The 14572-nt window shown below is 42.3% G+C and overlaps 1 protein-coding gene and 19 non-coding genes across 20 annotated transcripts in view; 13 read left to right on the top strand and 7 right to left on the bottom strand.

Moving 5' to 3' along the window:
• The window catches only part of LOC118118431 (contactin-associated protein-like 4), a 72275-nt gene that overhangs the window by 20819 nt on the left and 36884 nt on the right, over positions 1-14572 (bottom strand). Inside the window, 3 exon segments of the mRNA XM_035171651.2 lie at positions 7625-7796; positions 8996-9145; positions 9965-10232. Of these exon segments, the coding sequence (XP_035027542.2) occupies positions 7625-7796; positions 8996-9145; positions 9965-10232 (590 nt within the window).
• trnal-uaa lies at positions 2284-2366 on the top strand. The gene has a single exon. It is a non-coding gene; the product is annotated as a tRNA-Leu (tRNA).
• On the top strand, positions 2607-2690 carry trnal-uaa. Its single transcript has one exon. It is a non-coding gene; the product is annotated as a tRNA-Leu (tRNA).
• trnal-uaa lies at positions 2946-3028 on the top strand. Its single transcript has one exon. It is a non-coding gene; the product is annotated as a tRNA-Leu (tRNA).
• trnal-caa lies at positions 3274-3356 on the top strand. The gene has a single exon. It is a non-coding gene; the product is annotated as a tRNA-Leu (tRNA).
• Positions 4663-4745, top strand: trnal-caa. Its single transcript has one exon. It is a non-coding gene; the product is annotated as a tRNA-Leu (tRNA).
• Positions 5130-5212, top strand: trnal-caa. Its single transcript has one exon. It is a non-coding gene; the product is annotated as a tRNA-Leu (tRNA).
• trnal-uaa lies at positions 5565-5647 on the top strand. Its single transcript has one exon. It is a non-coding gene; the product is annotated as a tRNA-Leu (tRNA).
• trnal-uaa lies at positions 5927-6009 on the top strand. The gene has a single exon. It is a non-coding gene; the product is annotated as a tRNA-Leu (tRNA).
• trnal-caa lies at positions 6284-6366 on the top strand. Its single transcript has one exon. It is a non-coding gene; the product is annotated as a tRNA-Leu (tRNA).
• trnal-uaa lies at positions 6720-6802 on the top strand. Its single transcript has one exon. It is a non-coding gene; the product is annotated as a tRNA-Leu (tRNA).
• trnal-uaa lies at positions 7070-7152 on the top strand. Its single transcript has one exon. It is a non-coding gene; the product is annotated as a tRNA-Leu (tRNA).
• trnal-uaa lies at positions 7399-7481 on the top strand. The gene has a single exon. It is a non-coding gene; the product is annotated as a tRNA-Leu (tRNA).
• On the top strand, positions 9359-9441 carry trnal-uaa. Its single transcript has one exon. It is a non-coding gene; the product is annotated as a tRNA-Leu (tRNA).
• Positions 11301-11383, bottom strand: trnal-caa. Its single transcript has one exon. It is a non-coding gene; the product is annotated as a tRNA-Leu (tRNA).
• Positions 11826-11908, bottom strand: trnal-caa. The gene has a single exon. It is a non-coding gene; the product is annotated as a tRNA-Leu (tRNA).
• trnal-caa lies at positions 12321-12403 on the bottom strand. Its single transcript has one exon. It is a non-coding gene; the product is annotated as a tRNA-Leu (tRNA).
• On the bottom strand, positions 12806-12888 carry trnal-caa. Its single transcript has one exon. It is a non-coding gene; the product is annotated as a tRNA-Leu (tRNA).
• Positions 13635-13717, bottom strand: trnal-caa. Its single transcript has one exon. It is a non-coding gene; the product is annotated as a tRNA-Leu (tRNA).
• trnal-caa lies at positions 14187-14269 on the bottom strand. Its single transcript has one exon. It is a non-coding gene; the product is annotated as a tRNA-Leu (tRNA).

The raw sequence follows: 14572 nt of genomic DNA, 5'->3' as shown, positions 1-14572 counted from the left end.
CCTTTCACCTTTTAAACTCTCACGACCCTTCAAAGGGAGACAAACTGCTTCATTAAACTAAACAGCCTCTTACGAAACGCAGCTTTAATTTTCACCCACACTTTCATCTCGTCTCGTCTGGATTATTGTAATTTTCCGTGTTCAGGTCTCGGCCAAAAGGCCGTCTCCCGTCCTCAGCTTGTTAAAACCTCCACTGCCAGACTTGTTGGACATTTTACGAGACAGAATTACATCACTCACATCCTGGACGTCCTTGACGCTGCATTGACCGGCTACCTGTCGGATTTTAAACTTTCACTAATTACTTTTAAATCCCTACATGGACTTGCTCTGACTTTCATCATAGGTTCACTTGAACCCTACGATCCTCACCGCTCTTCCCACAGGCTGCCACACACACACACGCACACACACACACACACACACACACACACACACACACACACACACACACACACACACACACACACACACACACACAGTGGACGTTGTGTTTTCAACCAGCGTGAATGACGCTTGATCTAAAGGCAACATAAATGATCCTTAATGCAGAAACGACTTAAAGGACGGCTTTCAATGTTGGATCCTTTCTTTTCAAGTTTCAAGATCGTTATTTTTTTTGACATTTTCTCATTTGTCCAGTGAATAATTAATGAATCTTCATGAAAGAAAAAATGGTTTGACTTTTAATCAACAGGGGAGATTATGATTTCATGTTTGTTGGCTGAGCTAAAAGGCTCGACTGAATTTCAAGGGGACTGTCGGTTGCCAGTTATCTGCATTTTTGCTGTTTTTATCTTGTGTATTACTTCAAAGCTTTGTGTAGCTTTGTTATGCATTCATATTTTTGTAATATTGTTAATTTGATCATGTGAAAAACCTAGGACTAAATATACTGCTAAATACAAGATATATGAATAAATAACGTTGTGGTCGGTTGATGGTTTGAGGAAAAAATACATTTTTTCTGCCTTTCAAATGAAAGATGACATCTTAAGAATACCTCTCTCCCATCCACACAGAGATGAAAAGAATAATTTCATTACTTCACAGATTTCTCTCTTTAGATTTTTCTTTCATTTCACATAAAAGGGGAAGTTTTTCTTCTGAACAGAGAGGATCCTCTCTTCTGCCAGACTGTTTGAAGAAGTTCTTTAAATGAACCCGGCTCACAATGAATCTCTCCTATTGCATTTATGGTTAAATATCTCACTGCTGTGACCGTCGTGACATCACGATGGGGGATTGTGAAAACACATGAGACATTATGTTGACCGTGAAAATGAAATCAGTAAACTGTGACGTGAGACATTGAGTTCTAATGTGTTTGTATAATGCACATGCATACAGGAGGAGAGTGGATGCCCGGGTCAGAGGGTATCAAGGGAACATGCCTGTGAAATGAAAAATTAATGGGGAATATGCATTCAAATTCACGAGCATCTATTTATCCGCCTCAGCGTGCGCACACATTTTTCACGCCGCTGTCAGATACACATGTACGACTGTGACTCCAAATCCCCGACAGGTCCACTGCACGGCCACTGTGGGAGATTCATGGAGGCCAATAAAAAATGTGATTTCTTTTTCAATAAATACTGAGTGGTTTATTAGAGAGCAGGCATGTGCAGCAGGAGGAGGAAGACAATCTCCTCACTTTGGTGGCAGTCGGAGAATACGGCAACAAACTGAGTTGTAAAATTAATTATCCCACAAACGAAAGCTCCAAAATGCCCCAAACAATCCGATCGTATAAGATGAAGCTCTGCTCCAATGGGACCGGAGGTAACTATACATCTTCCCTGTAATATACTGATAACTACACACACACGCACACACACACAATGTGTGTTTAGTCATTTAAACACATTGTGACAGTGAGTGAGTGCATGTTTTTGCCCAAACTCAGGCAGCAACACTGAGTGGAAAACAGATGACTGCACAGAATCGGCAGTCTTCCTTTTACTGAGATAAAAGCCATGACTCAGCAGCTTGTCAGCCTGCGACAGTGTGAGTTCAACCTCGATATCTCCACACGGCTTTAATCTAAGAGTGAGCGGGAGCCGCGCACATAAAGCACCGAACCTCCACTTCACATTCACACCACCATCACCGCTCCGCTCTGTTGTCTTCTGTATTTAGTGTTTGTGTGAGTCAGCTATAGACACACAATCAAACTCTGTGTCAGTAGTTTCATATATTAAATGTTTAATGTCTGTCTATCTGTGTCTGTAGGTCTTCACGGTGGATTGATGAATTGTAGAGGAAGAAGACACATTCAGAACCAGGATGGCCGAGAGGTTAAGGCGTTGGACTTAAGATCCAATGGGCAAATGCCCGCGTGGGTTCGACCCCCACTCCTGGTATTGACAATCTTAATATTTTATGGTTACACTCATGTAGATGTAGATATCAACAACAACTTTTCAATCCGCACCCCATTTCTTACCAGCCTTTCTGATCGTGGGACATTTGCCACTTTGGCTTTGAGGGAAATATCACTGTCTTTGCATCCGAGCACGACTTTACCAAAGTTCAAGATTTCTTTCAGCACATTGTTTTATCATCACTATCGTCTGAAATTATGCAACTAAGTGATATTTCCAACCAGGATGGCCGAGAGGTTAAGGCGTTGGACTTAAGATCCAATGGGCAAATGCCCGCGTGGGTTCGACCCCCCACTCCTGGTATTGTGTTTTACCTTTATTGGTTACATTCATGTAGATGAAATTTTTAACAACTTCTAAATCCTCAGCCCTTCTGGAATAACCCTCGGGAAAGACGTTGCAGTTTTTCTCTCCGGTATTTCTGCTCGTAGGATAGTTAACACTTTGGCTTTGAGGGAAATATCCCCGTCATGGCTTTACCAAAGTTCAGGATTTCTTTCAGCACATTGTTTTAATCATCACTACAATCTGAAATTATACAACTGTATGATATTTCCAACCAGGATGGCCGAGAGGTTAAGGTGTTGGACTTAAGATCCAATGGGCTAATGCCCGCGTGGGTTCGACCCCCACTCCTGGTATTTTGTTTACCTCACAATCTTGTAGAGATAAGATAATTGTGTCCTTGAACAACAACAACAGGATCTCACCAACAACTTCAGTCAACCAAGGAGCAAGTAAAGTAAGAACCATGGTGGCCGAGCGTTATGGACTCAAGGGCCATTGGGTAGTGTACATGCCAACTTGTCAAGTCCTCCAACCATCCTTCTATATCATCTATTCTGTTACTAAAATGGAAAATTAGATATGATGACAAATTGATATCACCAGGATGGCCGAGTGGTTAAGGCGTTGCACTCAAGATGCAATGGATTCAAATCCTCGTGGGTTCAAATCCCACTCCTGGTAACCAGTTAATGTACCTTGACCCTTTGGCATAAACACCATCTGAAGGTCATCTGGTCACAAGCAAAAGCCGTTGTTATGAAAGTGGGATTCACATGGAAATTTTAGTCTCATATTGAAAGTTTCGTGGTCATATATCCAGCAGTTTTTAGGTTTTGTTAAATCCTCCTACCACCTCTAAAACTGAGTCTGCAAGAACATGGCAGCACGTTGCCAAAAGCTTATAAATCTTTCTGTCGGTAAAATTTCTCCAAAACTTCGTCCAACCAATCCATCAAGTTATTCAAAAGCTTTCAGATTGGCCCTGGAAGGCTTTGAGTTCGGTTGTGCTGCGATGACACGTCTCTCTCCTCCCTCTCTTTGGTCTCTGTGACAGTTTTGCTGTTTGACAAACTGTGCTCGTTGAACAGATGAGCTTCCAGGCAGTACAAGAAAAATATAATAAGGGCTCAGATGTTTCTGTCTGTCAATGCAGAGGAAACAAAGTGTTCTGGAAATAGCTCGAGTTGACTTTTCTGACTGCAGACCGAAGTTTGAGGATGTTTTCCGGTCTCCATGCGTCCGGCCTGCACACCCACACAGATGTAAAAGCCTGCTCAAAGGCAAGAGAAGCATATGGAAGCTAAGACTATAACTCCATCTTCCTTTAAAACTTTATATCCCATGATCCCTAAATCTAATTACAGCACAGTGAAAGCTGGTTTTTTTTTCTCATTCTGCTCCCGTGAGTCGTCAGATCTGTGCAGGAGCTGAATTCTGCTGAATAATAATCTGATAAAAGTTGAACCAGGAAGATATTTAATTAAACCCACTGAGGCAAATTCTGCCTCCCTGGTGAGACTGTGTGGCAGCTGTGTTCATATGTTTGTGTATAAGTGTGTGACTGTTGCTTGTTGCCGAGAGGAGAGTTCATAATTGTTGTAAATGTTCCTGTATTTGTAATATTACAACCTTTTCACCAGGATGGGCCAATGTTATGCAGAACATTTGTCCCTAAAAGCTTCAGTCAACCCTGGTTTATAACCAATGGGAGTTCACCACCCCAACAAGAATTCCTGGCAGCAGAACAACAGGAACTTGTCACATGTCCGACCATCAACCCAACTCCACCGAAATCTTTTTACAGCAGCGCAACAATAACGCACTCATGCACGTGTGAATGACAACAAGCACAGGAACAAATCATGATATGTTGATTTAAATCCACTAGGTCTGGAACTTTATCTGGATCTGCACCAGATTTCACATAAATATCCTTCCCCTCAGTATGGCTGATTGTTTTCTTTAAGATGTAATTGTTATTTATATCACCAGGATGGCCGAGTGGTTAAGGCGTTGCACTCAAGATGCAATGGATTCAAATCCTCGTGGGTTCAAATCCCACTCCTGGTATTCTCCTTCAAACAGTCACTGAAGTCACAACCTCCATCATAGATCTGAGCTTCACAAACACAAGCTTCTCCTGTGCTGACCAATCCCTCACATGCATAAGTAAGCTGGGAAATCCTGTGTGGTCTTCTGCTAACGAGCTGCTAACATGGTTAATGATAAGCTGTTAACGAGGACAGTGTGAGATGAGAGGACAGAGGAGACGATTGTTATTAGATGTTTCTACATTAACGAGCAGCTCTGCACCATGTGTAACTTAGAACGTCCCTCAGTAGAGATCAGACCTCGGCCAACTGTCGCCTTTTAAATCCACTAGGTCTGGAACTTCATCTGCACCACATTTCACACCCTCATGAATATCTTTAAGATGTAATTATTATTAATATCACCAGGATGGCCGAGTGGTTAAGGCGTTGCACTCAAGATGCAATGGACTCAAGTCCTCGTGGGTTCAAATCCCACTCCTTGTATTCATCATTATCTTCAAAAGTCAAGGAGCTGATGTACTTTACCCTCGAGTCCAATAGATAACGGAAGAGAAACTAGAAAGGTGACCAGAAAACGGATACGTCCATCAGGGCTATTACCCAACTTGACCATTTCAAAGAAAGTAAAACTTATCTGTTTGTTTCCTCTGATCATTCCACAACATTTCATGGTAATCTGTTGAGTAGTTTTTGTGTAAAAACACAAACAAATGCTTTGTACAGCACCAGGATGGTCAGTAGTTTTATATATTAAATGTTTAATGTCTGTCTATCTGTATGTCTGTAGGTCTTCACGGTGGATTGATGAATTGTAGAGTAAGATGTAACATTCAGTACCAGGATGGCCGAGAGGTTAAGGCGTTGGACTTAAGATCCAATGGGCTTATGCCCGCGTGGGTTCGACCCCCACTCCTGGTATTGATAACCTTGGTATTTTATGGTTACACTCATGTAGATGAAACTTATATCAACAACAACTTCTCAATCCTGAGCCCTTCTGCAATGAAAGGACTCTGGAAGGACGTTCCATGATTTCTAACCAGCCTCTCTGCTCGTTGGATAGTTGCCACTTTGGCTTTGAGGGAAATATCACTGTCTTTGCATCCAAGCACGACTTTACCAAAGTTCAGGATTTCTTTCAGCACATTTTTTTATCATCACTACCATCTGAAATTATACAATTTTCTGCTATTTCCAACCAGGATGGCCGAGAGGTTAAGGCGTTGGACTTAAGATCCAATGGGCAAATGCCCGCGTGGGTTTGACCCCCACTCCTGGTATTGTGTTTTACCTTTAATGGTTAAATTCATGTAGATGAAACTTGTAACAACAACTTCTCAATCCTCAGCCCTTATGGAATAACAGGACTCTGCAAGGACGTTGCAGTTTTTCTATCCGGTATTCCTGCTCGTGGGATAGTTTCTACTTTGGCTTTGAGGGAAATATCACTGTCTTTGCAAGCTGAGCATGACTTTACCAAAGTTCAGGATTTCTTTCAGCACATTGTTTTATCATCACTACCTTCTCGAATTAAACAACTCTCCAGTCTTTCCAACCAGGATGGCCGAGTGGTTAAGGCGTTGCACTCAAGATGCAATGGACACAAGTCCTCGTGGGTTCAAATCCCTCTCCTGGTATTCGTCATTAACTTTAACAGTCAAGGAGCTGATGTACTTTGCCCTATTGTCCAGTAGATAACAGAAAGAGGATCTCGAAAGGTGACCAGGAAATGGATACGTCCATCAGGGCTATTACCCAACTTCACCATTTCAAACAAAGTCAAACTTATCCATTTGTTTCCTCTGATCATCCCACAACATTTCATGCTAATCGGTTGAGTAGTTTTTGTGTCAAAACACAAACAAATGCTTTGTACAGCACCAGGATGGTCAGTAGTTTTATATATTCAATGTTTAATGTCTGTCTATCTGTATGTCTGTAGGTCTTCACTGTGGATTGATGAATTGTCGAGGAAGCAAACACATTCAGTACCAGGATGGCCGAGAGGTTAAGGCGTTGGACTTAAGATCCAATGGGCTAATGCCCGCGTGGGTTCGACCCCCACTCCTGGTATTGATAACCTTAGTATTTTATGGTTACACTCATGTAGATGAAACTTATATCAACAACAACTTCTCAATCCTGAGCCCTTCTGGAATGAAAAGGACTCTGGAAGGAAGTTCCATGATTTCTAACCAGCCTCTCTGCTCGTTGGATAGTTTCTACTTTGGCTTTGAGGGAAATATCACTGTCATGGCTTTACCAAAGTTCAGGATTTCTTTCAGCACATTTTTTTATCATCACTACCATCTGAAATTATACAACTTATTGATATTTCCAACCAGGATGGCCGAGAGGTTAAGGCGTTGGACTTAAGATCCAATGGGCAAATGCCCGCGTGGGTTCGATCCCCACTCCTGGTATTGTGTTTTACCTTTAATGGTTAAATTCATGTAGATGAAACATTTAACAACAAACCCTTCTGAAATAAAATGTCTCGGGAAAGACTTTGCAGTTTTTCTTTCCGGTATTTCTGCTCGTAGGATAGTTAACATTGAGGGAAACATTATTGCAAGCCAAGCATGGCTTTACCAAAGTTCAGGATTTCTCTCAGCACTTTGTTTTATCATCACTACAATCTGGAATTAAACAATTGTATGATATTTCCAACCAGGATGGCCGAGAGGTTAAGGCGTTGGACTTAAGATCCAATGGGCTAATGCCCGCGTGGGTTCGAACCCCACTCCTGGTATTCTGTTTACTTTACAGATCCACTAAACTCAGCAGGATGCATCCTCTCATCTTCTGATGTTTGAAAATGATTAGCAGAGGAATTTGGCTCGAGATCACATCAGCAGAGAGGGTGGTTGGTTTAATAGTTTCTGTGATTCTGACCTGTCGATGATGCCGCACATGTCGATCTGCAAGTGGCTGTAGTTTCCCAGCAGTCTTTGCTGCACCAGGATCAGGTCCACCGGCTGGTTGTCCACAGAGAGGAGGCGCATGCAGCCCTGGAAAATGTCGAAGGGGTTTGTACACTCTTGATTGTCGTCGTCAGCGGGACAACCTGGATGAGGGAGGATGAAGAGCAGAAGGACAACAGTGAGGATCCAATCAAAGAGAAGCCAATAGCAATGTCCTCAAATAGTTGCAAAATAAAATAAATAGTTGCGTTCGTATATATGGAACATTTTGGCTTGATTTCTGGATAGAGGAAGGAGACGTTAAGTGGAGACGTGTCGTCCATCTTTATTCAGAGTCTATGGTTAATAAATAAAAGAGTAGAATAGATGTGAAACCGTAGTAAATGGGTTTTACCGCACAGAGAGCTGAGCTGTGGTGGATTGTATTTTTTCCAAGTGTCTGGAATCATGAAAATGTAGGTCAGACCTCGATCAAATTCCTTTGTAGTCGATTTAATGGTGTAGAAGAGACGGTGAGAGTGCGTTTGTGTAACGTGTAAGTGTGAACGTGCAGAATGATAAAGAGCCTCCAGCAGATAAAGAACAGACCGGGACTGAAAAACTGCAGAGTGGAGCGAAAACAAAAGAGAGGAGAGTCAAGAAGAAGAAGCAGCGAGGAAGTCAGTGGAGAATGAAATAAAGAGAAACAGGGGGAAAGATGAGAGAGAGGAAAAGACACAGGAAGAGAAAGAGAGGAGGGAGATGAAAGGAGGAGAGGAGAGTGATAAACTTTCATTATAAAACAGAAACAAGCTTAATTTGGCTCAGTGCACACACAGTCGCAGAGGAGAGTTGTGTTGACAACAACTGGAAACAGCTGGAAACAACTACAAGGAAAAACAAGACAACAGGGCTCATTTAAACCAGAAGAGTCAGTTTGGTTGACTGGTGAAGTCTATGACAACAACACCGTTTTACTATTATTATTCCACAACAACCAAAGAAACTAAATATAACTAAAACTTGAGGCATCATTTAGTGAAACTGTCTGGACCCTGACTTCAGGAAAAGAGAAATAAAGTAGGATAAAGTGTTTAATTTATAAATGAGGGTCGTTAAATTCCTCGTTCAGTTAAATATTCCTGTAATCACAATAAAGACACGTAACATCATAATATTCTGTAGCTTAACTATCACTGCTGCTGCCAAATGAGCCTGAACCTCAATTAGGTGAGTCAACACTACATCAGAGCTCTAATTTATGTTATTAATATAAATTCTGTCCTGCTGTTATTTCAGTAGAAATACATCTTTCAATCTTTCTTCATTATAATAACTGATGATGCGTTTTTTAAGCTCTTACCACCGAAGAAGAGTTGATGTCTTACGCTGACAGGAAATGAGGGGCTGGCATGAGCAACTCCTCCTTCTCCTTCATCGACAGCGACGGTCAGACGTCCTCGTTCGGAGGTAAAATCCACTGAGTGCCACTGGCCGTCGTTCAGAGCCGAACCTGAGGAACGTCCAATAATATTACAAAACATTACTGATGCACTTTGCCCTCTTGTCCAATAGATAACAGAAGAGAATCTAGAGAGGTGACCAGAAAATGGATACGTCCATCAAAGCTAAAACGTATCTGTTTTTTCCTCTGATCATCCCCAACATTTCATGGTAATCGGTTGAGTAGTTTTTGTGTAAAAACACAAACAAATCTCTTTACAGCACCAGGATGGCCGAGAGGTTAAGGCGTTGGACTTAAGATCCAATGGGCAACTGCCCGCGTGGGTTCGACCCCCACTCCTGGTATTGTGTTTTACCTTTAATGGGTAAATTCACGTAGATGAAACTTATAACAACAACAACTTCTCAATCCTCAGCCCTTCTGGAATCAAAGGACTCTACAAGGACGCTGCAGTTTTTCTATCTGGTATTTCTGCTCTTGGGAAAGTTACCACTTTGGATTTGAGGGAAATATTATTGTCTTTGCAGCCGAGCACGACTTTACCAAAGGAATTATTGATGAAGTCTTATTAAATACAGACATATTGATGATGAAAACACTATTAGATGCAGATTACAGTTGGTGGAATTATAGTGTTCTGTGTTAGAATAAAATGCAGGCAACTAGATTTTGAGTCAACAAAACACATCTTCTCATCTATGGATGATCAGGACAAACCTAATTTGAGATGAGTAAATTCATACTGAGTAAATATGGCGATGCTTTATTCGGTGGCCTGGGTTGTAAGTAAGATGTTTGGTTTTAAATGTTAGAATTTACTTCTTAGACATTGAGATGAGTTTCAGTTTTATAAGTTGTTAAACTGACCTGCACTGAGCTCCAGCGGCGCCCTGCCAGCCTTCTGGATCTGCAGCCGCAGTCGGGCCTCGCTCAGGTGCAGCCAGACCGCTCCTCCTTCGTCAGGGAGGTCAAAGGTGAGCAGAAGCCCCGCCCTGTTCCACGTCCTGAACTGGAACCCCACGGACACGCCCCCCGAAGCCGATGCCATTGCCCACGGCAACTGGAGGAAGCTCTGGGGGCCGGGAAACGTCACGGCCACGGAAACTGGCTCAGCACAAGAAAAGGTCACATTGCCCTGAGATGGAGAGGAGAGGAGTGAGAGGAGTGAGAGGACGGGCGACAGGAAAAATGATTACTACAGAGTTAAAGCTACATAAAACATGAATATTAATCAGTTGCAGAGGGCGTGTGGATGTGACCTCATGTCACCGTGATCTCATCAGCAAGTCTCCTTGAGAATAAAAGCCATGAATTCAAACCGAGAAGACCAATGTCACCCGGCGCAGAGCGGTGGAGGGGTGGATATTTATGTGAACAGGACTATATAGACGTTTCCGTTGCGGTCCATTGTTTTGAGTGGTGGTAATGACACCGGGTCCATTGCTGAAGCTGCAGCAGTAATATATTACAGTGCCCGGCTCTCTGCTGGGAATATCAGCCTGCTATCTTTATAATGCTCCTGAAACACAGATGACATCTAAAAGCCCTTTGTAGAGCTGTTAAAGTGATATATGAAAGTACATGGTGGAGGATGCAGCAGCACTGCAAAGTATAAAGTAAAAAGTGAGCTATAAAATCCCCCCCCCCCAAAAAAACCACTCACTCACACACACCCAAAATCCTCCACATGTACACACACCATCAGTTTCTACTTCTTTTAGTTGTCAGGCCTTTATGAATGGTCTCTCTTACAAAGGACTATAAGGGTGTTAATCCTCTACAAGGTCTTGTAAAACAGTTTCTATCAGAGCTGCAGTCGAGCATGTGACTCTCTGAACATCTCAGCTCTCTGGTTCTTAACTGTATTGACTGATCATTTGCAAGAAATGGTTCAGAGCTGCTCTGCAACTTCTCTAAAGGTCCTAATGACATGGAAGAAGGACGCTTTACTGAAACTCTAATGATCGTCTTCTCTCCTCTGTCCACTCATCTCACACCGACCTGGTTAACAGCTGATTAGCTTCATTAACCTTGTTAGCAGATGACCACACATATTAGATGGTGACGTGTTACTTATGCATGTGAGGGATTGGTCAGCAGAGGAGAAGCTTGTCTACTTTTTCAAGGTTTTTACTTGTGTTTGAGACTAATTTTAGCCCAAGTGTTCAAAGTACAGTGACTGCTTTGAGCTTTTGAAGGAGAATACCAGGAGTGGGATTTGAACCCACGAGGACTTGAGTCCATTGCATCTTGAGTGCAACGCCTTAACCACTCGGCCATCCTGGTGATATTAATAATAATTACATCTTAAAGAAAACAATCAACCATATTAAGGGGAAAGATATTCATGAGGGTGTGAAATCTGGTGCAGATCCAGATAAAGTTCCAGACCTAGTGGATTTAAAAGGCGACAGTTGGCCGAGGTCTGATCTCTACTGAGGAACGTTTTAAGTTACACATCTAATAACAATCGTCTTCTCCCTTGTCCTCTCATCTCACACTGTCCTCGTTAACAGCTGATTAGCTTCATTAACCATGTTAGCAGCTCGTTAGCAGAAGACCACACAGGATTTCCCAGCTGCATATAAGATGCTGACGTTTTACTTATGCATGTGAGGGATTGGTCAGCAGAGGAGAAGCTTGTCTACTTTTTCAAGCTTTTCTATTGTGTTTGTGGAGCACAGATCTATGATGGAGGTTGTGACTTCAGTGACTGTTTAAAGGAGAATACCAGGAGTGGGATTTGAACCCACGAGGATTTGAGTCCATTGCATCTTGAGTGCAACGCCTTAACCACTCGGCCATCCTGGTGATATTAATAACAATTACATCTTAAAGAAAACAATCAACCATATGGCATATTCATGAGGTGTGAAATCTGGTGCAGATCCAGATAAAGTTCCAGACCTAGTGGATTTAAAAATGGTTTTAAAAGGCGACAGTTGGCCGAGGTCTGATCTCTACTGAGGGACGTTTTAAGTTACACATAGAAACATCTAATAACAATCGTCTTCTCTCCTCTGTCCTCTCATCTCACACTGTCCTCGTTAACAGCTGATTAGCTTCATTAACCATGTTAGCAGCTCGTTAGCAGAAGACCACATATAAGATGGTGACGTTTTACTTATGCATGTGAGGGATTGGTCCGCAGAGGAGAAGCTTGTGTTTGTGAAGCACAGATCTATGATGGAGGTTGTGACTTCAGTGGCTGTTTAAAGGAGAATACCAGGAGTGGGATTTGAACCCACGAGGATTTGAATCCATTGCATCTTGAGTGCAACGCCTTAACCACTCGGCCATCCTGGTGATATCAATAACAATTACATCTTAAAGACAACAATCAACCATATTAAGGGGAAGGATATTTATGAGGGTGTGAAATCTGGTGCAGATCCAGATAAAGTTCCAGACCTAGTGGATTTAAAAGGCGACAGTTGGCCGAGGTCTGATCTCTACTGAGGGACGTTCTAGTTACACATGGTTCAGAGCTGCTCTGCACGAAGCTCATTAATGTACAAACATCTAATATCTTTCCTCGTATCTGTTGATGTAGACGCCATATTAGATGGTGACATGTTACGTATGCATGTGGGGCATTGGTCAGCAGAGGAGAAGCTTCTCTACTTGTGTTTCTGAGGCACAGATCTATGATGGAGGTTGTGACTTGATGACTAAGCACAGTGACTGCTTTGACCTTTTAAAGGAGAATACCAGGAGTGGGATTTGAACCCACGAGGATTTTAATCCATTGCATCTTGAGTGCAACGCCTTAACCACTCGGCCATCCTGGTGATATCAATAACAATTCATGCATCTTGAAGAAAACAATCAGATATGGATATGAGTTGGTGCAGATCCAGCCTGCTATCTTTATAATGCTCCTGAAACACAGATGACATCTAAAAGCCCTTTGTAGAGCTGTTAAAGTGATCTATGAAAGTACATGGTGGAGGACTGCAAAGTATAAAGTAAAAGTGAGCTATAAAATCCCCCAAAAAACCACTCACTCACACACACCCAAAATCCTCCACATGTACACACACCATCAGTTTCTACTTCTTTTAGTTGTCAGGCCTTTATGAATGGTCTCTCTTACAAAGGACTATAAGGGTGTTAATCCTCTACAAGGTCTTGTAAAACAGTTTCTATCAGAGCTGCAGTCGAGCATGTGACTCTCGGAACATCTCAGCTCTCTGGTTCTTAACTGTATTGACTGATCATTTGCAAGAAATGGTTCAGAGCTGCTCTGCAACTTCTCTAAAGGTCCTAATGACATGGAAGAAGGACGCTTTACTGAAACTCTAATGATCGTCTTCTCTCCTCTGTCCACTCATCTCACACCGACCTGGTTAACAGCTGATTAGCTTCATTAACCTTGTTAGCAGATGACCACACATATTAGATGGTGACGTGTTACTTATGCATGTGAGGGATTGGTCAGCAGAGGAGAAGCTTGTCTACTTTTTCAAGGTTTTTACTTGTGTTTGAGACTAATTTCAGCCCAAGTGTTCAAACTGCTTTGAGCTTTGAAGGAGAATACCAGGAGTGGGATTTGAACCCACGAGGACTTGAGTCCATTGCATCTTGAGTGCAACGCCTTAACCACTCGGCCATCCTGGTGATATTAATAATAATTACATCTTAAAGAAAACAATCAACCATATTAAGGGGAAAGATATTGGTGCAGATCCAGATAAAGTTCCAGACCTAGTGGATTTAAAAGGCGACAGTTGGCCGAGGTCTGATCTCTACTGAGGGACGTTTTAAGTTACACATGGTGCAGAGCTGCTCTGCACAGAGCTCGTTAATGTAGAAACATCTAATAACAATCGTCTTCTCTCCTCTGTCCTCTCATCTCACACTGTCCTCGTTAACTAGCTGATTAGCTTCATTAACCATGTTAGCAGCTCGTTAGCAGAAGACCACTCAGGATTTCCCAGCTGCATATAAGATGGTGACCTTTACTTATGCATGTGAGGGATTGGTCAGCAGAGGAGAAGCTTGTCTACTTTTTCAAGCTTTTCTATTGTGTTTGTGGAGCACAGATCTATGATGGAGGTTGTGACTTCAGTGACTGTTTAAAGGAGAATACCAGGAGTGGGATTTGAACCCACGAGGATTTGAATCCATTGCATCTTGAGTGCAACGCCTTAACCACTCGGCCATCCTGGTGATATGAATAACAACTCATGCATCTTGAAGAAAACAATCAGATATGGATATGTGTTGGTTGAGATGCAGACCTAGTGAATTTAAAAGTGGTTTTAACAGGGGACATTTGGCAAAGGTCTGAACTCTACTGAGGGACATCCTAGTTACACAGGAGCTTGTTAATGTCTAATAACAATCTTCTTCTTTCCTCTGTCCTCGTTAAGAGCTGATTAGCTTCATTAACCATGTTAGCAGCTCGTTAGCAGAAGACCACACACAACAGATGGTGACGTGTTACTTATGCATGTGAGGGATTGGTCAGCA

Source organism: Hippoglossus stenolepis, chromosome 11, assembly GCF_022539355.2.
Source record: "Hippoglossus stenolepis isolate QCI-W04-F060 chromosome 11, HSTE1.2, whole genome shotgun sequence".
NCBI lineage: Eukaryota > Metazoa > Chordata > Actinopteri > Pleuronectiformes > Pleuronectidae > Hippoglossus > Hippoglossus stenolepis.
This window is presented reverse-complemented; position numbering and strand designations above follow the sequence as displayed.